The sequence below is a fragment of the Xenopus tropicalis genome, chromosome 1 (genome assembly GCF_000004195.4).
Source record: "Xenopus tropicalis strain Nigerian chromosome 1, UCB_Xtro_10.0, whole genome shotgun sequence".
NCBI classification, from domain to species: domain Eukaryota; kingdom Metazoa; phylum Chordata; class Amphibia; order Anura; family Pipidae; genus Xenopus; species Xenopus tropicalis.
In genome coordinates, this window is record NC_030677.2 from 188,353,766 (window position 1) to 188,375,748 (window position 21,983).

The following is a 21,983-nucleotide window of genomic DNA, read 5'->3' on the forward strand; positions in this document are numbered from 1 at the left end:
TTTTTGTGCCTGAAAATAATGTTTAATAAAAAGCAATATATCAGTAGGGTAAGGGATGGAAGGGTTTTAAACAAACTGTCTATTTTTAAACCTATTAGTATGTTTGAAGGCATTTGTTGGTATCCGTATGGCTGCGTACCATCCTAAATGTTTTTATTCTTTATATAGCACCAACATATTCTGCAGTGCTTAACAGAGATCATACATCAGTTTCTGCCCCAGCAGAGCTTACAATCTAAGTCCCTATTAACTGCACACACACTACAGGCAATTAACCCGCCTGTAGATTGTTGGAACTCACCCCCCCCCACACACAAAAACAACATTTAATTGTGATGCTATATTCTCCAGGGGTGGCATAAACTATAGCCTCAACCCCCCACAGTCAGTGGTTAGTGGTTATTGTGCAAAAAACAAAAATCAACCACAACTGTATAAACTTTTCGGTATATTCACCAAAAATTAAAATTCCTCACAATATTTCAAATGTACAAGTTTTGGCAAATAAACATTTAATTAAGTGAAAGGACTGGAGAACATTTACATCTTTTCTCCAGGTGAAATATCCCCAGTGAATATCTGCCAATTTACTGAGAATGGATTTTTGCCAAAAAAATCTATCCGTGGTAATCAAAATGCTTTGTGTATCATTGCTCTTTACATAACTATTATAAGACCTGTTGAGATAAGAAATTCAATATACAAGGTGAGAAACTGCAACCATGGTAGTCTTGGATTTTGTTGTTTGTATAAATGGCAAAGTTTTAAAGCAATATTTAATAATAAGGGAGTTGTGAATAACAATGATTCACAAACAGAAATGTCGGATGACTTGGGTCAAATAAAAATTGCCTTGAGCGGGCAGAACTGGATAGATGGTGAGAAACTACTGTATATATATGGGCATCGCAGGAAGAAAACAAATTTGCATAAGAAACACAAGGCTGGAGATGTTAATATTATTACTTGCACTGTAGCTGCACAACAGGTTTAGGTTCAATGGCCAGATCATTAAGCTAATAAGAAAATCAATAGATATCTAGATACATTTGAAAAGCATTCCAACAACTGAGAAACTGAAAGATATTGTGGTGTGATGAAAAAAAGTAGAAGTGGGGAAAACATAAAGTATAATGGGAGAGTACAACAAAGGATGACAACCTTCAGTGTTGCAAAGAACCCTAATGTCTCATGTATTGTGCAACTACTGATTTTTTATAATAAGAGAAATAAAAAATAGCAGATAAAGCAAAATATGATGAATCCAATGATCCAGTTGACAGTGTAAATGTAGATGATATCCATGTCCATGTCAAACCGCCATCCCCGATTTTCATTTTCAAAGTCCTGTCTGTGCCCATTATGAAGAAGTCTCCTTCCATTCAAATGTCTACTCAAACCTATGATTAAAACACAAAATTGTCAGGTAAAATAAACCCAGTCATAATGAAACACTAACAAAACATTGTTAGCAACTGTGGTAGCGCTTTAATGGATGGCAATGTTTGTGTTGTTGTGTTGATGCCTTTCATTAAACGTTCTTGCACCCAAACTTTCGTATAATTGTGCTTAACAACATTGCATCTACAATGATTTCTGATGAACCATGTACAAGTGTGCCTATTGACTCTGGGGTACCCTGAAGCTACCGCCACCCTTAATCTGGCTATAATTCAGGGGTTGTATGAATAGGTGTGCAGCACCTCAACAATCACACATTAATGTGGCTTTAGAGCTGTGCTTTGGAAGCGACCTAGATGTCAGTTGTAATTTGCATCCGATGTGCAAATGCGGCACTACCAATTGCGTCAGGCACAACTGTAGCAGGCACATCTCCCAGCATGGGAGAAAAAAAAATGCTGCACTGTGGGTAAAAAAGGTTGGAATTTGTATCTCAAAATTAAACTTTAGACACCGCACTGTGTTCATAAATGACACCTATTAACTGATCCATACTTCGGGCAGTCTGTCTTCTCTGAGATCTGTCACAGTGAGAAGAGCTGCAAATTCCTTTCAGACAGAGCTCTTTAGCCATACTTTGGAATAAAATTTCTACTCTTATTAACAGGCTAGCTGTGAAATCATCACATAAGGTGGCCATGTAAGGTCTGTTATTGCCTGCTATTTCAGCCACATTTGACTAAGATGGAAGATTATCACGTTTATTTGATTAAGACATCCTTTTCACCAATACTTGGTTGGGGGCTTGGTCAAATATTTATCAGACTGGTTGGAAAATGATCTTTCCTCCTTCCTTTTTTAGCTTTGTGCGCAAAAAATGACTTTGTGTGCACATTTTTGTAGGCATTTTTAAAAACTGTGTGCCCAGGTCAGAATAAAACCAAAACATACATTTTTCATACAAAATTCTTGGTGCGCATCACAATTTGTTGTGTACGCTGGCCTCAAAACTTGTGTGTGTGCATAGGAGCGCACAGAGAGAACATGGCAAGACTGTCAGACACTACCTATTTACATTCATTTGCAGTTAAATACATTTCGCTGTGGACTTGGTCCTTTCCCAACACATCTGTACAGGCTCTCCTTTAATCTAACCCTTGTTAAAAGACTCGTCAAAAGATTGGATTAGCCTGATTTTACCTACCAACCAGGTGGCCAAACTGGTCAAAGCTGCATAATGTTGGTGAACTTGCCGAATAAGTATTTTTCCCATCTTCTCCACTTGAAGAAACTTGCCTAATTTTGCTCTTTAGACCCTGGGACATAGATTAGATCATATGCAGGTCCTTTAGAACCCATGGGGGATTATTGCATCCATGGATCGATGAACTCCTTATCCAATGAGATTTAAAAGTTAACCTGATCCGATATCGGAGCTTATCATTTTAGCCCTTAACATAAGGCAATAACCTGCTGCCTTGGTCAAGTTTATGGCCAGCTTCTGATACCTTTCTTTGTTTGAAAGTAGATTCATTTTTAAATACACAAATATTCTGTGCTTCACAGAATTCCAGAAGTGAGTAGATGCTGGCAATTAAAGTTTTTCTATGCCTGAGGACAAAGCATTATATATTTATTAGTGCAGCACATATAATACATATTAATATTCTGCGTAATGTACTGGGGCTGGAACTATAGCTTCCACTGTCCTCTGGGAGCTGTATTTCTAAGTGCTAGAATACCTCAACTCGATAAAAATTGCAGCATCGCCAGATGCTGATCCCAATTTGTTGAGGGGTAATAAGAGTTGTATTTCAGGTTTTTCCATTTCTTCCTCTATATGTGTACTGTTTACCTAAAATGATGCACCAAATACAGGAATCCTATACAAATCATGAATGGAAATGTTTGCTATTTGGCAGAATCTCATACTAAGGATTGTTACGTGGCTGAATCCAGAAACTATGGATTTGCAGGATCTCTAATATTATATACACTGAAATGCCTACACAAAGGAAAACAGTATATAGTAGAATGTCAACTGAACATCCCTGCATTTCCTGTTGTCCCCAAATTGATGCTATACAGATGTTTCCTTATTTTGTAGATTTGATGGTTTCCCTAAATTTACACAGTTTTGATGTGGTAAATTCGGGATACATAAAATCAGGGTTCTACCGTATTATGTATAATGTGGCTCCTCGCCTATTACTAAGCTATTATTCCTACAATCTAATAGCATTATTTTACTTTCAGAAAATGCTGGAAGTAGTTTCTGGGAGACTTCCTGCAACTACAGTTGGATCATGCTACATTTCAAACAATGTATTTGAGTTCAGAAGGCAAGATTTGGTAAGTGTCCTTGCTACAGTTCAACTCATAATATTGCTGCTGATGAGAGAACAAAACAGAAAGGTTCAGAAAAGTAAAAGTGTGGTTATTAGAGCTGCACTAACATGGTTAGCTGCTACAGGAGAAAAGAAACGTGCAGCCCAGCAGGCCCACAAAGACCCAGCAGGATTTTCAAACCTTCCTAATAGATATTTTATTGATATTCAGATACATTTCTGTTTGGTAGGCTAGCGTAAGGGCCACGTCAGCAGTTTTTAATAGCCCATGTATGGCCAGCTTAAATGTTGGATAATTTAAACCCTAATGGGTCATCACAGGACCCCCACATGATCCAATTGTAAGGACCAACAATCGAATGCTTCTATCTGATCAACCACCTGAATGTCCAAATTGAGCAAAAAGTTTTCTTATTCTTATTCAAGACTGTTACAACTGATCCATCAAAAATTCACTTGTATTCTTCTCTTGGCTACTGCTAGGCATAAAATCTGGTGTCTGTTTTCTTGCTTTGGCAGCCTGAAGGTTAAGTATAAAAGTCTTCAATTGTTATCAAAGTCTTTTACCTATGGTTATGTGAACTCTTATTCTTATACCCAATATCCATAAAACAGAAAAGTCATCTGCCATATGTACATTTTTTAAAAAAAGATTGCCTCTTCCCCCCTTTTCTCTGAAATAATAAAACAACACCTTGTACATGATGGTAACTAAGCTACGTAAATCCAAATTGATGGCAAAAGAATCCTGCTGGGTTTATTTAATGTTTAAATATGTTTAGAAGGCAGGGTATGGTGATCCAAACTACAGAAAACTCCCTTTTCCAGAAAACACCATGGGCCAAACATTCCTAATTTTGGATTCGATAACTGTACTAAATCAGGTCAAATTCCAATAATATGGAGCGACTACTACAGCTTCATTTGAAAGTTCTCCACAAATGTCTTAAGATTTTTTGGTATTGAAAAAGATTTAAAATTTAGATATAGGATCCATTATCTAGAAAGCTCAAAATTACAGGAAAGTCATCTGCCATAGACTCCATTTTAATCAAATAATTGATATTTTTAAAAAACAGAACCTTGTACTTGATCCCAACTAAGATATAATTACCCTTTATTGGGGGCAGAACAATCCTATTGGGTTTAAATGACGTTTTAGTAGCCTTAAGGTGGCCATACAAGCTACAATTATGATTTTCCCATGGCCATTGATTGTAAAAAAGATTGTTTGTCCACTCTACTAACATTAAGAGCTGAATGGTTAGATACGCAGGTAAAAACTAATGAATTAACTACCCCTATCTGATGATTCAGCATTAACATTACAATGTTTGGGTACCTTCAAAGGCGGCCAGGTAAAATTTACAGTGCTGCCGATTGAAGAGACAACCGATATCCAAGCTTTTGCGGATACCAATCGCCTTGGGGAAGTATGTGTGTGAATGGCCACCTTTAAGGTATGAAGATCCAAACTATGGATAGATCCCTTATTCGGAAAACCCCAGGTCTAGAGCATTCTGGATAACAGGTCCCATGCCTGTATATATATTTAGCTTTACAGACGCTGCTTTGCATTTATAAAGAGTTTTGCTTTTTTAAGTTAATTTGATCGGTTTCAGAAAATGTTAATACTGTTGACATTTTCCAGGCTAAAAACGCCTTACGATCCCTACAGAATGTATCATTTTATGGTGTAACATTATATTCATTTTTCAGAAGTTAAAGATATTTGCAAACCCAAATGCCTGAAGGTTATTTTTGTATCGACAACTTGAAATCATCTTGTAATCAGAGTGTAATTGCTGCAGAAATGAAGGCATCCAGTGGCGTTCCTTATAATTGGATAGTTAGAATTCTAGAGGGAAAATATGCACTTTCAATGCCTGATGTTTCTATTTATCTCATGTAATGCTGCTTGGAAATGTTTAAAATTAGACTTTGTAATGAAATCACTGGAATTAAAATTTACTATTGCCAACAAAATTCTAGCATGAGTAAGGACACTCTCCCATGCAGACTTAACTGTTCTAAGAATTCTATCTACAGAGGCTGAGCAATCTGATTTGCCTGCACAGCTTAAAGGACAATGAAAGATTAATATAAATTAAAAGTAAGTCTAAAGGCATTCTTTTTAAGTACTTACTGCATATCTAAATTCCCAGATCCCTGCTTGCTTCTCTGAGATGGTGCTGGCAGCCTACAGCAGTGTGAAGCCTACAGTGACATCACTGAAATCTCTCTCCCCTTCCTGTAGGTGCCAGCGACACCCTTCCTATTCTCTGAGCATGTGTGTAACTTGATCCTGTCTCCTGTTCTGAGCTACACATGCCCACCAGCCAATCAGAAGCGGATCTGGCAGAGGGGAGGGGGGGAGGGAATGAAACACATGTGCAGTATGAAGCAAGGAGGGAAAGGAAGGGAGAATACCTGGCTGTTCTAGAAAATGTGAAGTAAGTGTGACTGAGTAAATATTTGATTAGGTGAGCCAAAAGTGTGGCGTTATTACTAAACAATATGAGGACTATTGGGCAGTATGCTTTTTAAATTTTGACTTGCATTCTCCTTGGCAAAATGTCATCATGAGATCATGGAAAAAATTTACACCATGCAAATCACAGAGACTTATTACAAAGGCATCAGATATACATATAATTTGCACAGGACTTCATTAAGCAAGAGCATACAGTTACTAGTCCAACTGCCCAGGTCGGACCATGCTGCAAGTGTTAATTCCTTTTTATAATACACAAGAGCCATGAATATCCTGTAAATTAGATCCTTATAAACAAGACTTAGTGATGTCATCAGTTATATGTAATTTCTGTCACATGATTCCCTGTAAATGGTATATTATAATAAATAAAAGTACCCCTTCTTGAAAAATATGAGGATTTTAGATGTCACCTTGGATTACCAAGACATGTATAAAAGCACTTAGCCTTCGGCCTTGTGCTTTTATATGGTCATGAAATTCTTCGGTGAACTATAATATCCCTATAATTAACAAAGGGGGTATATTATTCCCTACATAATCACACAATGATTGGTCCAGTAGTGGTAACAGTCCCTGATGCTAAGCAAAGATATGAATGAGCGACTTTCAAATGACCTGTTGGCTCATACTTGCCAGATGACCCTAACTTCAAGGAAGAGTCAATATTTTGGCTTATTGGCAAAGTTTATTTTTATTCCAGAAAGCATCACAAGCTCATAAAATTGCCAACTGCAACAAAGTATTTCAGTGCCTAGTTCAACAGCAGGTAGGTTTATGCTCTCTTGCAGGTAATAGTTCCTAAAACAGCTCAAAACAGGGAAAATGCCCCCCCCCCCCTTTTTTTATTTTAGAAAAAAGCAATCAAAATAACCGTGGAATGAGAATACAGGGTGGAAGGCACAGGACTGACTAATAATGGGGTTACACTAGGAAATTTCCAGGCCTACAAATAATCCCCCCAGACCTCTGTTACTCCTAGTGAATCTAAAGGCCTCCCCTTAGCCCTTATGTACCATATCTAGACCTTGAGGCCGCATCCAGACCTTCAAGACTCTTTCAGATCTTGTCCGGTTGTATGACAGACTCTCCATTAAAAGCCACATAAACCTATCCATCCAGACCACCCCATACATTCAGCACATACCTAGGCTAACTCTGTGTTTCATTGTTTCTGTTTAGTAAACACCACTAATGCTCTCTGGGAAGCTGGAAGATATGAGAAGTGGAGTAAGGTTCATGCAACTATTGAGCATCAAATTGTTCCATCTCATTAGCCGTTAACTGTTCCCTTCTGTTTACCCACTGTACCCCACGATGATGGCCCTGGGCGAGGACAGAAATATTTGCTTATCATTGCAAAATAAAATGCTACTATGCTTCTTGTTTGCTATCTTCGATTTCTCTTCCAGAAATGTAATTTCCTTTTATCCCCTCGCGTCATAATTATTGTTCTGAACACCCCTATTGTGTTATAATCCTCTCACAATAAGGTAGCAGTGGGAGTAGTAACGAACACTTTCTATAGGATCTGCTAGAGCAGGGACCACTCCCTAAGTTATGTCATAACCTCTAAAGAGTATAGGAATCCTCCTGTACTGAGAAAAATTCAGCAAGATTTTCTTAGGATACAGAGAACCAAGTTATTTGCCTGTTGCACACACTTTGAAAGGCAGAAAAGTAAACTGAAGAAGCTGTAATCCAATAAAGGGTTTTGTACCCTCACATTTTGGTTGGTATTTTGCCTGCATCTCCCCATTTTTTTTGCATGTCCTGACGAAGGCCCCTGTTGTAAAGGCAAAAGGCATTAGGGGTTTTTCATATGGGCTTTTGAATAAGTCTTGTTTGTCTGTTTATTATATTTTGTATTTTGTAAGTACAGAGGAATGTCTATGCTGTGTACCTTCCAGTGAAATTGAACAGCATCATGTAAAAAAAAAAGCTTACAAAGGGAACTCCAGCTTCCAAACCAAAATTTGTTAAAGAGCCCCAGACAACACAAAAATCCCTAACACTGCAATGTGTTCCTTATATGCTGAAATCCAGCTTCAAGACAGTTCTTCTCTTTCTGCATCATCTGAATTTCTGGCAGGGGAGAAGGGACTAAAACATTGATGTTACAAATTGTAACAACTTCTCCACAGCTTACAGACACCATGCAGGAATTACATAACCCACAATGCATGTCACTATGATGTTCCTTTTCTTATTGACATAACATGCAGGGAATTTTGGGATAATGTTTACTTTAAAAAAAAAAACCAAAAAACCTCAAAGGAATATTGTCATTGGAAAACATGTTTTTTTCAAAAACAGATTTTTTTTATCTTTAATTTTAAAATTTCACATGGGGCTAGCCATATTTGTTAATTTCCCAGTGTGCCACAGTCATGTGACCTGTGCTCTGATGAACTTCAGTCACACTTTACTGCTGAGCTGCAAGTTGGAGTGATATCCCCCTCCCTTAGCAGCCGATCAGCAGAACAATGGGAAGGGAGCAAGATAGCAGCTCCCAGTAGGTATCAGAATAGCACTCAATAGTAAGAAATCCAAGTCCGGCTTGGGACTCCTCCAGTTACATGGGAGTAGGAGAAACAATAGGTTACCTGAAAGCAGTTCTAAAGTGTAGCGCCGGCTCCTTCTGAAAGCTCAGACTCAGGCACAATGCACTGAGATGGTGCCTACACACCAATATTACAGCTAAAAATACATTTGTTGGTTCAAGAATAGCATTTTAAATGGCAGTGTGAATTATTTATTTGAAGAGAAATGGCACGCACTCCTTGGTCCACTAAAACTTGTCTTTATTGTCTCTACAATAAAGACAAGTTTTAGTGGACCAAGGAGTGCGTGCCATTTCTCTTCAAACTGATGTTCGTTTAATACCTCAAGCTACGGGTTCAGGGCGCTGCACCTGGACCACCACTTGTCTTTGGTGAGTGTATTTTCCAATAATATTGCTAGGACTGTTTTAAAGTTGTGTGCTGGAGGTGGAGGATCCGGGGTTTATACACCCAGACCACATAATTTATGGGGTGAGCTCATTATCACTTCATTTGCATTTAGCTTTGAAAGATAGCCTGGGGATTATATACACTGGTGCTTATACATATACATTTCCCCTCCTGTTACCGCAAAACTGAGCCACTTAATATTATTTTTAAGATTGATGCTGTAGAGTGAATTATTTGCTATGTAAACACAGTAATTTAGAAATAAAAAATAATGACAGAATCCCTTTAAGTTGTGTTTGGGTGGAGTTCCCCTGTAAAAAAAATAACACATGAGATAGGGAGGCTGTGGCCAACCAGCCGGAGACATTAGCAACGTACAAAACTGCAAAATAAATCAGAAACTTATTCAGTGAAGCTAGTGATAACACAGCAAGAGGGAAATGTAAATTACACATTCACCTCTAGATATCTCCAGTTGTCAAATAGGGAAACTTGAGGGGCCATTGACATTTTTGAGGTGCACAGTGGCGTATACATGTCTGTACATATGGAGCTTGCATGGCAGGGTGCTACAAGATAACAGCAAATTATTCTGGCCACTCACCTGACTAATAAATACTTTGACTCAGGGAAATGAGTTATTGCGAGCCAAAGAGTCACATCTTATTACATTTTCTAATTTAAAACTGATCAATTTTTCTTCTGAAATTCTTTCCCGTCACACACAGGAATCTTCTTAAAAGGCTGAGGCATAATTGCTCATAAATTACCTTTCGGCAGATATTAATTTTAACTACTTAACAAATTCAATTAGGATAATGATCTTTACTTTACTGGCACTTTTTTTTGGCTCTTACTACCAATCATAGTCATTATTCCATCTCAGTTACATCTTTATTTGATAAAACAGAATGATTTTCTTTCATTGTGGTGTAGGCAATTCACATTTTTAAAACACTTTACAGCTACAAATTGCTAAATGGCAAAGCAATACAAATTATAAGGAGACTACATTTCCCGAAACAAATTAACCTTCACGCCTGGTGGTTATTTCCACCTGTCTGTACAATTTCTACTGAATACGGTACCTTCCCATAGTCCATTTAAAAGTAATGCATTAGTAGCATCCCTGGTACAGGTATTGGATCCCTTTATCCGGAAACCCATTATCTAGAAGGCCATCTCCCATAGACATTTTAAAGGAAAAGGAAAGTCATTTTGGCGTTTTACTGCCAATAGATTCGCCACATTAGTGCCACCTAGAACACTATATTTATTCTGCAGAAAGCTTTACCATAACTGATTAAAGAGCCCAGGAAGCTCCCTCTGTTTGTTTAAGACAGCAGCTGCCATTTTAGCTTGGTCTCCCTAGCGTTTTGCTGCAGCTCTAGCCGTTGGTAGCATAGATCACACATTCTGATGGGAGGGAGAGTGAATTCTTATGAGAGGGAGGAGCAGAAGAAGGGAAAGAGCTGTGCAGACTCTGACCCCTGGAATGAAGGATTTTTCTAAGAGAGGAAGTCTGATACCAAAGGAAATGTTTACAAAAAAGGAGACAAGAAATCCTGTTTCTTTTGATAGAGGACTCAGTGCAGTGTTTCTGTGAGTGCTTATGGCTGTATTTACATAGACCTTTCTGATAAAGCTTACTTAGTTTTTACCTTTCCTTCTCCTTTAATCAAATAGTTCAAATTTTAAGATATAATCTTTTTGGGGGCAAACAATCCTATTTGGTTTACTTAATGTTTAAATCATTTTTTAGAAAACTTCAGAAATGGAGATCCAAATTATGAAAAGCCCCCTTATCCATGAAAACCCCAGGTCCCAAGCATTCTGGATAACAGGTCCCATACTTGTACCTGATATCCTGGAGACAGAACAATATTTTGAACAATGTCCTGTATTTTTAGGACTACAGCACCATAAAATACCAAATAGACTGCTTTAGGTAGTTGGGTTGCTGCACACTCCCACTGGGTAAAACTAACAGCAATTTAACTCTATGAGTGTTTGGGGCTGTATTTTTGGACTGCTTTAATCCTGGAAATACCAAGTTCCATCTCCATAATATCTAGTCCTGGGGATAGCACCGCTGTCTCTTACAAACTAGAAATTTCTATGTCAGTATTGATAATCTATTACTTACTACAACTCCCAGCATTTGTTGATAATGGGAGACACAGCTTTGCAAGGACGTAAGGTGATTTTCACCTTGGATTCGGCCAAGCGAAGCGGAATTTATTAACTTGACTGCCTGATGGTCCAGTAACCAATAACAGGCATTATCAGCAGTTACATTTTTCTAGTCTGGTGCCATTACAATACACAAATAGAACATCTGATTGTTATATGCTATGGCTTCTTTGCAACCTCTCCTGTGCAGCCTTTATGTGATTCGGTTAGATCGTCACAGAGAATTTTACCCTTCCGATTCACTGAATGATTGCTTAAATAGGTGTTCATGTAAATCTAACCGGATTCTAATGGTGTTCTAGCCACTTAATGACAGAATGCAGTACACATATGGGAGGAACATTAAACCCGAGGTTTAGATGTTCTGTATGCAATAATTGGTGCAGAACATAAACAGCAGAGATGTCATATCTCTGTTTGAGTGACACAAGGATATATTTACTTATACGGAATGTAGATAAAGCTTTCCTCATCCTACAGTCAGCCATTAACAGCCCACTCCCATCCCCTATGCTTGAGTCTTTGGAATTCTGCAGGTGCAATATTCCAGAAAAAAAACCATGTGCTAAATACAACACCCCCCTATAGCTCTTGGCATAGTTGTATCAGATGCTCTTACCTCCAAATCCTCTAAACATCCTGTTGCTGTTGGGTAACGGCCATTTGGAATAATTTGTTTTTTGGAAACATTCTTTCCTTTTCAAATATTCATTGGGGAAAAAGGCGAGAGATGTTTTGTTCAACTCTGTAAAGTAAAACATGTTAACATCGTGAAATCACTTTTAACATCTAAATATATGGATAAAACCTGCATTATAGCTGGAGTCCACTTGGACTCTAGAAATGGAGCTTATTCACATTGACATGTTACAAGTAAACATTTTATTTTGACAGAAATTCTACTATGTACTACAGATACAGAACACTGCACGTTCTTGCAGCCTCTTGGATTGATGAAAGGACAATGCAATCGTCAACCTTTACTTTTATGTGTATGCTCTGTAAGTTGCACCAATATGACCATGGGTTGAAAGATCATGTTGTATTAGTAGCCACATATTATATGAAACAATGAGCTTCTCAGGGGCCACCCTCCATCATCCAGAGAAGGTCAACATAAACTTCTGCTTCTAAAAAACGTTGGGGACACCTCAAGCAATGGATCTGCATATATCAGGCCCATTCTGCCATGTTGGCATATCATACATTTGGACATAGAATACAACTACTCTCATACAACTACTTTCACCAAAAATTTGATCCTTGACATACACGGCCCACTATCTGACCAATAAGATTTCGGCATTCCATATGATAAAATTAAACAAAAATGTACCTAAAGGTTTTCAACGGTGCTGGGATTCAATCTGCATCAACTGATCCCCAAATTGCAGGCCTGTCCACGTAACAATGAGAGTTCTCCATTCTATAGTATTGCACAATTTCTTAGAGAATTTTTGCAAAGGAATAAACATATAACTAAGAGTTTTTAGGTCTGCTTAACTTGGTTATTCAGCCCATTTGCCTGCAAACGTAATTAGATTTCTGGACAATGATGGGTACTGGCTCACCTATTTAGCTAAGCAATGAAACCGCAGATTTCCAACGTATTGGAAAACTACTCATTAATTATTTCAAGGCATAACATCAAATTTCGCAGACAACATAAGGTACCTCAGCTAGGAGTCTATAAAAGGATGGATAAACAAACTAAAAAACTTTTGGTACAATGTTGCTAATCATCTCATCACAAATAAATCATATAGAAATGTTTAACCACTTAACAGTGTCAATTCCCACTCTCCACACAAGCAGCAACTCTAGCCCCTTTAGACACTGCTAGGGCCACATGGGATTATTGACAGAACATACTAGGGGTCTTTACATTGACCCTGGAGGGTAATGTAAGAGTACTTATAGGCACAACAGTACACTGCATAAACTAAAAGGTGTGATTAGACAGGTTGCTGTCTGAATAAATCAAATCTACAAGCTTACCCAGTGTGTACCTGGTTAATAAAAGCATACCTCCAGGGAGTACACTACATTGGTTATAATAATATTGGTGTGCACATAAATACAACAGCTGAGGTAATTTAAGTCTCAAAGCAAGTATTTGCCAAGTTTTTACTTATTGCATAATGGTTTCCAAATACAGCAGTCAGTGCAAGTAAAGCTCTGGCATTCTTACTTTTCAGATACATTATCTAGCCAGCCTCTCCCTATGTGCACACAAAGCATGTCCTCTGATCTTGATACCCAGTACAAGCATAAATGTTTTGCTTATGATATCTTTAATTGAACACAAATAATAAATTGAATTGTGCAAGGAATGTACTGCATTACCAGACTGGAAACAGACTCGTGCGATTGTTGCTCTACAGAGTGGGCACAACGTCTTTGTCGGATTGTCTTTGGCAATTGTTCGCAAACACGGTTCACAGAATATGTGTTGACAAGGATTGCACATGTAAGGATTAAAATAAACATCCAAGCAAACTGCACAGATGTAGCTTTCCTTTTCCATAATATGCTCATTCTCTTCATCGGTACTGTCACTGACTTTGGCAGTCTGCAAAAGAGAAAAAAAAAAGGAAATAAAAATAAAACTAAATCAATACCAATATCAATATGACACATTATTTTTGCACAGCCAGCAATCTAACATGGGCAGGTATTGACTTATAAGAGGATACCGGTGTACACTCACTGCTGGTGAGGTCATATAACATACGCTTAACAGGCAATTGACAGGCAGTCATAGTCATTTGAAAACCAGTTATTATATATTCTTACAACTCAGTGGAAATAGGACTGAGGGGGGAAGCGGTAGTAAGAAAGGCACAGAGTTGCATTAAAGATCTCCACAAGCAAGCATTATGAAGTATAAAAGTCAATCTGTATGACTACGATCAATAACGAGTGCTGCAGGCTATATCAATCACAAACGAGAGCATAATGTAACGTTTAAGCATTTATATTAAACACCACGATAGCTCTTATATTGTAAGAACCACCTTAACGAACATAGAGTCGATGTCCAAACAAAGCAGAAGCTGAATACTTCTATTAGCAGGCAGCTGAATAAGACAACGACTAGGAATTTTTCTCCTGATATTTTCAGCTGGTGAAAACATTGATCTCTGTTTATCTTGATGATTGCTCATCTTGCTATTTTGTGTTAGAAAGGTGGAAAAAAGGCGCATGTATAAAATGGCTTCTATTTCGCTTCTAGGGAATCCACAAGGAGGCAAAGAAAAAAAAACCTTTCCGACTCCAAAATGACAGATCAGATTAGCTCGTAGATTAACAAATTAAAATCCAGGTTGATGCAAGTACCCTTGTATTGTCTGATTTGTTAAAATGTCACTCTCCAATTTATTCACTGCAACTGCCAGGAACATCTCTTTATGGAGAAAATTTCAGCGTGGAAATAGTCTTCCCTTCCCTTCAGTTGTAGGTGAAACATCTCTGCTTCTAAACACAATACATTTCCTCATGTGTTCTACAAAAATCCACCTGTAAACTGACACTCAGAAACAAGTGTGCATGGTCCTACTAACATATTATAAAGGGATCATAAACCTCCTCTCATAACCAAGATTTATGGGCTTATTTATCAGTTTTCGAGTTTGTGAATTCGAGTTTGTTTTTCGAAATCGAATAAACTTGCATATTGAATGCACATTTATTTATTAATAAGGAAAACTCGTTCAAATAAAAAACTGGAAGTTTGGAAATATGGCTTGACTTTGCCTAGTACAACTTCCACTGACTTCTATAGAAACTCACAAGCTTTTAGATGGTGAATTTTTACATTTGAGTTTTTTAGGTCTTTTGCACTTAATAAATATCAGACATTCAAGTTTTTGTAACATAATTCAAATTCGAGTTTTTTTTAGCGCAAAAGTGAACGTTGATGAATCTCCCCCTTAGTTTCATAAAGTCCCTAAAGTTCCATAAAAAACATTTTATGAATTGAAGACAAAGAAACATTTTTGTCCAATACTGGTATAATCATACACATTGTACACAAACCACAACCACTCATCTATCACTTAAAGGAACACTATACCCCTGAACAATGTAGGTCTCTATAAAATATATAACAGTTTATATGTAAAATTGTGCTTTACGTAAATAAACCATTTTCATAAAAATATACTTTTTTAGTAGTACATGCCATTGGGTAATCCTAAATAGAATATTGCCATTTCAAGCACTAAGGGGATCATAGGATTCACAGTGCACACAAACAAACCAACGGCACACATACATGCTAGGCCCCATCACCCAATTAATGGACAGAGTTCTGCCTTTTACTCCCACACTACTTCCTGTTACAGTCACAGCTGCAGTATTTACTGATATATATATATATATATATACTTTAATTTAAAAGATTCTTTAACAGGCTGCTTAATATGATATAAAGCATCTGCTAGTTAAGTATTCATTCTGGGGGTATAGTTTTCCCCCCAGTGTGTTTGGATTCCCTTGAATAGGTTCCATTGCTTTGCACAAGTTTATGTCACTAGCAAACACAGAGGTGTTGCTTGCAAATTACCATTTGTAAGTAGGCAACAGATAAGTCTAATTTGCTTATAAAAATGAAATTGGTTTCATTCCAGAACCATGTGGTACACCATTTCCAGGCTGAATCCATTTTTATTAATTGCATTACAGCTATGGAGTCTAAGCTAGACCCATACCAAATTTTCCTATACGTATGTACATGCTCTGTGGAGCCATTTTGACAGATGAATTGCTAGCTAAATGGCACCGATTTGTAATCGGCAAGCTCAGTGATTAATGTTCATTGTGGACTGTACCCTCTGTGTGAAATGTTCCTCTAAATTACACGCCTTTAGGTGCAGTTTACAATGCAATTACATGCTCTGTTTCAGATGTATGTCCAGCTGCTCTGCATTAAGGTTTAAATTATTTTATATATGCATAAATGGATCCTTGTATGGAAACAAACTGCCACATATAAAGGTCCCCAGCTGAGGTCCACCGAACTGGATTCTTAAGGAGCAATTCTGTCCCGCAGGTGCAGGACTTTAAAATTGCTGCGCACAACATTGGTTGAGAAATAAACAAAAAACTGTATATTTATAAAGCTGTGTAAAAAGACGCATATCTAACTCCTCTGCCCAGCCCACTTTACCCACAATATACAACAAAAATAAAAAAAGGCTACTTCAGTCTCAATAATTATTTTTGAAAATGGCCGAATATAATAAATTTAGCACAGCTAATCAAGATACCAGTGACACTGAGAAATTATTTACTCTTACTTGTAGCCCTAAGCCAACATACGCTAAGATTCTACAGATCAGTTCAGTTCCCTGTTTATAGGTCAGCCCATGTTAATATACATTTATTCAATTAAGTCAATATTTCATTTAGTACAGTCAAGGGGGCTGATTTACTTACCCACGAACGGGTCGAATGGAGTCCGATTGCGTTTTTTTCGTAATGATCGGTATTTTGCGATTTTTTCGTATGTTTTGCGATTTTTTCGGATTCTTTACGAATTTTTCGTTACCAATACGATTTTTGCGTAAAAACGCAAGGTTTCCTATCGTTTACGAAAGTTGCGTAAAAAGTTGCGCATTTTTCGTAGCGTTAAAACTTACGCGAAAAGTTGCGCATTTTTCGTAGCGTTAAGTTTTAACGCAACGAAAAATACGAAAAAGTCGCAAAATGTTCGTTTTCAAGTCGGAACTTTTCCAATTCGGGTTGGATTCGTGGGTTAGTAAATCAGCCCCAAGGTATGATCATGAATCACCTCTGAACCTAGAGTAGAAAAAGTGTATTTTAGATGATAAAACTTAACTGCAGGCTTTTCTTTTCCAGCTGCCAAAGGTGTTACATCAAGTGGCATATTTATCAAAATTCTTATTTGTGTCATTTTAGTTGTTGTTTGCCAACCTCAACATTTGTGTTGAAAATAGCAAATGTTACCGTATTTATTACAAAATCCAATTATAAAAAAATAGGGATGCACCGAATACAGGATTTGGTTCGAGATTCAGCCAAGGTCTAGCCTTTTTCAACAGGATTCGGGCGAATCCATGGTCCTGACCGAACTAAATCCTTAATATCATGTGACTTTTTGTCACATAAACACGTAAGTTGAAAAATTGTCGCTGCGCGCTTTGTGTGTGGTTCTTTTTAAACCCTTCTGTCGCTTCAATTCGGATTCGGTTGGCTATTCGCCCGAATCTTTTACAAAGGATTCAGGGTTCGGCCTAATCCCAAAATAGTGGATTCGGTGCATTCCTATAAAACAAAACTGAATAAAAGAGTAAGAAAAAGTGCGTAAGTTTCTCTTCATTTTTATCAGGTCACAAAGATCAAAAATGTTTTAAAAAGAATTGAAAAGCTTGAATTGACTAAATAGTTCAAATCTGAAATTAGGACAGCTTCAATGGACTTCTACGTGATCTTGCACGCTTTAAGACACTGAAGTTTTATATTAGAGTTTTTATGTTCTTTAGTGTAAAAAACAAACTTAAAAACCCCAAATCAACTAAACAGTTGAGATTTTAACTAGGACAGCTTCTACTGACTATGTAACCTAGCAAGTTTTTAGATGCAGAAGTTTTCTGATTACAGTTTGTGTTTTTTTTCTCTTAATAAAAATAGAAAATTTGCATTTTGTTAATCACTATACAACTTCATGTATTTTTAGTGCAAAAAAATACAAGTGTTGAGTTTTCCAGAAGTTGCAATACTTTACATTAAGCTGCTTGACACACCAGCTAACAGGTAGTAGAAATACTTTTAGAGAGGGTACTAAGATACTGGAATATATTTCAAATTACAATATGAGTTTGTGCCAGCATAGTTTTATGCACATGGCCAAATATAACAAATGCTAGGTATGCACCAAATGGTAGTGTGTGTTGGCGCTTCCTGAATTAAGAATGATTTGGGTGTTTTTGTGGATAACAAGCTGTATAACTCTAGGTAGTGACAGTCAGTGCGAACTAAAACAAATGAAGTACTTTCTTGCAGGTCTTTACCTAGAGGGATGAAAACACAATTTTGCATGTTTATAGATCTCTGGTAAGGCTTCACCTTGAGTAGGGAGTGCAGCTTTGGCTCTAGTCCTTAAAAGGATATTAATGAAATGGAAAGTATGCAGAGACATGCAGCAAAGCTGAAAAATGGGAAGATTTAGATCATCTTCTAAGTACAGCTGCCCTCAATATCTTTATAAAACCCATTGTCTGATTTACTTAAAATCCAAAACACTTAAGTGCAAACATACTGGCATGACAGAAGTGGTTCCATTTGTGCACAAACTGACAAAGGTTAGGGCAGAAATATGTAATTTCATCAAGAACCTCAAAATGATTTTGTCTCTATCAATAATGTATATGGAATTATACATAATAAGCAGTAATGGCCAGATACGCAGATCAACTTTCCGCTTGGCTTCTTTCGAGAAAAGATGATCTTCTTTGTGACCTTTCATTAATTTGTAACTGAATAATCTAAAAACCTATAGAGTGATGCTTTAGCAAAACCTTCCTTGGATCCTAAGTAATTCGATCACAGTAAAGTCAGCACCGTGTAGATGCACAACTTACCACTAGCAGCTTCTCCATCCGCTAGACAAACACAGTCTTAACATTTATACAACACAGATTTTTTAATTGTTTGATATCCATATTTTAACTATATTTGGCACAAGTGATTTGAATAAAATTGGCCATTTGCAAATGTTATGGTCCCCATACATGGGCCGATAGTAGCTGCCGATATTAGTCCCTTGGACCGATTCGGCAGCTAATCGGCCCGTGTATGGGCAGAACCGAGCGGCCTGGCCGACCGATATCTGCCCTGAAATTGGCCCCAAGGGCCAAACGATCGGATTATTTTTTTTTTAAGCTACTTGCTACCCGATATCGCCCACCCGTAGGTGGGGATATCGCGTGAAGATCCGCTCGCTTAGCGACATCGCCAAGCGAGCGGATCTTATAGTGTATGGGGACCTTTACATGTGTTTTAAGCAGAGCCCGATTTTCAGGAACAGATGATGACTCTCTGAATCTTGTGTATCCTGTTTTTAAAACTGATAACTTCTACTCTTATTATAATGATCTTAACATCCTCAGGTTCCAGTGTCTGCTCTTACCTTGTGCCTTTAGTATTCGAGAGGTTTACAATACAGATTAGCAGAATTATTGGTGCACTGGGAATCTATATTCTGAACAGGATGAACAGAGAAATTGAAGCTACTCCACCTTTGGTCCTTCCACGATTTATCAGTACACAATCCCAAACCCTTCACTTTGTAATGACTGTTTTGTTAGCAGGAGTCCATTATGAAGGGGGATTTAATGTGAACAACATGAGCTCAATTAATAGTTTTTTCACCGAAATACTTTTTTGCCTATTGTTTTTGTATCTTTTGAACTAAGGAAGTCAAACGGGAAATAAAAAGCTATTCCACGCTTGGTCCTTGCACAGCAGCTAATTAGATAACAATATTTAAACATTATTTTGAATAATATTTGGTGCACATACTAAATAAAACAAATCCAGAAAATGAAAAAGATCTTGCAAACACATGCAACCTGACTTTTATCCAGGAGGGGGCAGAGGCTTCACTGAATATTCAGCAAGCACAGCTAGCAGATTTCATTTGAGCACTAACTAAGCTTCATTAAATATAAAGAGGATTTTGTCTTTTGGAGTGTTTCTGTTTCCCACCAAACTTATTTATATGTTATTAATAATGGATATTGGTAAATGATCTCCAAAAGTGCTGAGAGAGTCAGATTACTATATAAGTCTGTAGAACACATTCTTTAAGTAACTTGTGGTTGAATTCTACTATAATGGAGATACAAGGTTCCAACATAAAATAGCTGCCCTTTAGCTGTAAGGCAGATTTGTGCTTCGGTGCATCCAGATGCCCTTCAATCGACTTTTAGCACGGAAAGCAATTTAGAAGGAGCAACAGAGCACGTTACTATATGGCAGATTTACTGGCATCCAAACCTCTAATGATAGAAAAATAGCAAAACAACTTGGTCTAACAAATAAAATAGTATAATAGTAATAAAAAGGGGCCATTATATGACAGCATCCTTGTAATACTTAAAGGACAAGTACAAGGATACTGTACTCAGTCACTAAATTATTTTCTCTCAATAGTGCCTCTTTCACTTGATCGGAGCCATGTTTATTTGTCCTGCAAATGTGCACTTAATGTGAATGTGTCACTCTTGCCCTGCCCGCTGACCCGCAGTGTCACACGCTCTCACGCACTGTAATCTATATGAACAGGGGACAAGTAGAGATTGCATCCTGCTTACATGGGACCTGATATCCAGATTGCTCGGGACCTGGGTTCCGGATAAGGGGTCATTCCATAATCTGGATATCCATACTTAATTCTACTAAACAATCATTTAACCATTAAATAAACCCAACAGGATTGTTCTGCCTCTAATAGTAGCCTATTAATAGTAGTACAGGTATGGGACCTGTTATCCAGAATGCTCGGGACCTGGGGTTTTCCGGATAAGGGATCTTTCCATAATTTGGATCTCCATAACTTAAGTCTGCTAAAAAATCATTTGAATATTGAATAAACCCAATAGGCTTGTATGGCCTCCAATAAGGATTACTTATATCTTAGTTGGGATTAAGTACAAGGTACTGTTTTATTATTACAGGTATAGGACCCGTTATCCAGAATGTTCGGGACCAAGGGTATTCTGGATAAGGGGCCTTTCCATAATTTGGATCTTCATAACTTAAGTCTACTAAAAAAAAATAAAACATTAATTAAACCCAATAGGATTGTTTTGCATTCAAAAAGGTACTGTTTTATTATTACAGAGAAAAAGGAAACCATTTTTAAAAATGAGAATTATTTGCTTATAATGAGGTCTATGGAAGATTGCCTTCCCGTAATTCGGAACTTTCCAGATAACGGGTTTCCAGGTAACAGATCCTATACCTGTAATTATATATTTGATGGGACCAAGAACAAGAAACTGCTTTATCCTTTCAGAGTAAAAGGAACTCATTTTTAAAAATGTGAATTATATGATAATAATTGAGTCTATAATAGGTGCTCCTTGGGTAATTCAGAGCTTTCTGGATAACGGATCCCATACCTGTATTATAAATATGATTGTTGGAAATACTTCAGCGTTTCAGAACGCTCTTTTTGGCCCTTTCATAAGCACAGCTTCACTGCATGAACCCTAATTCCTTATCTACATAGAAAGCAAACTAAAAGGCAGGTAATAAGCAAAGGGCCGTGTTGTAGGCAGGCACACCTAAATAACACATAAGGCAGGGGATGGGTGCAGGAGACACTCCTTATTCTCCCCTCATGAATACAATGATGGATAATTCAGGAATTGCTGTAATCATAGGGGCGGAGGCAGTTCTCTATGTTCCATTTTGCAGAGCACTATACAGGATTTACCTCTTCTTGTTAAAGGAACAGTAACACCAAAAAATAAAAGAGCTTTAAAGTAATAAAAATATAATGCACTATTGCCCTGCACTGGTAAAATTGGTGTGTTTGCTACAGTAACACTACTGTAATTTATA

At 37.5% G+C, this 21,983-nt stretch overlaps 1 protein-coding gene across 2 annotated transcripts in view; it reads right to left on the reverse strand.

The window, feature by feature from the left end:
• The window catches only part of rnf180 (ring finger protein 180), a 50,867-nt gene continuing 28,884 nt past the window's right edge, over positions 1–21,983 (reverse strand). For both annotated transcript variants that reach the window (NM_001114254.2, XM_012954387.3), the window contains 3 exon segments: positions 1–1,400; positions 12,010–12,135; positions 13,737–13,962. In NM_001114254.2, the coding sequence (NP_001107726.2) occupies positions 1,216–1,400; positions 12,010–12,135; positions 13,737–13,962 (537 nt within the window). In that variant the 3' untranslated portion in view covers positions 1–1,215.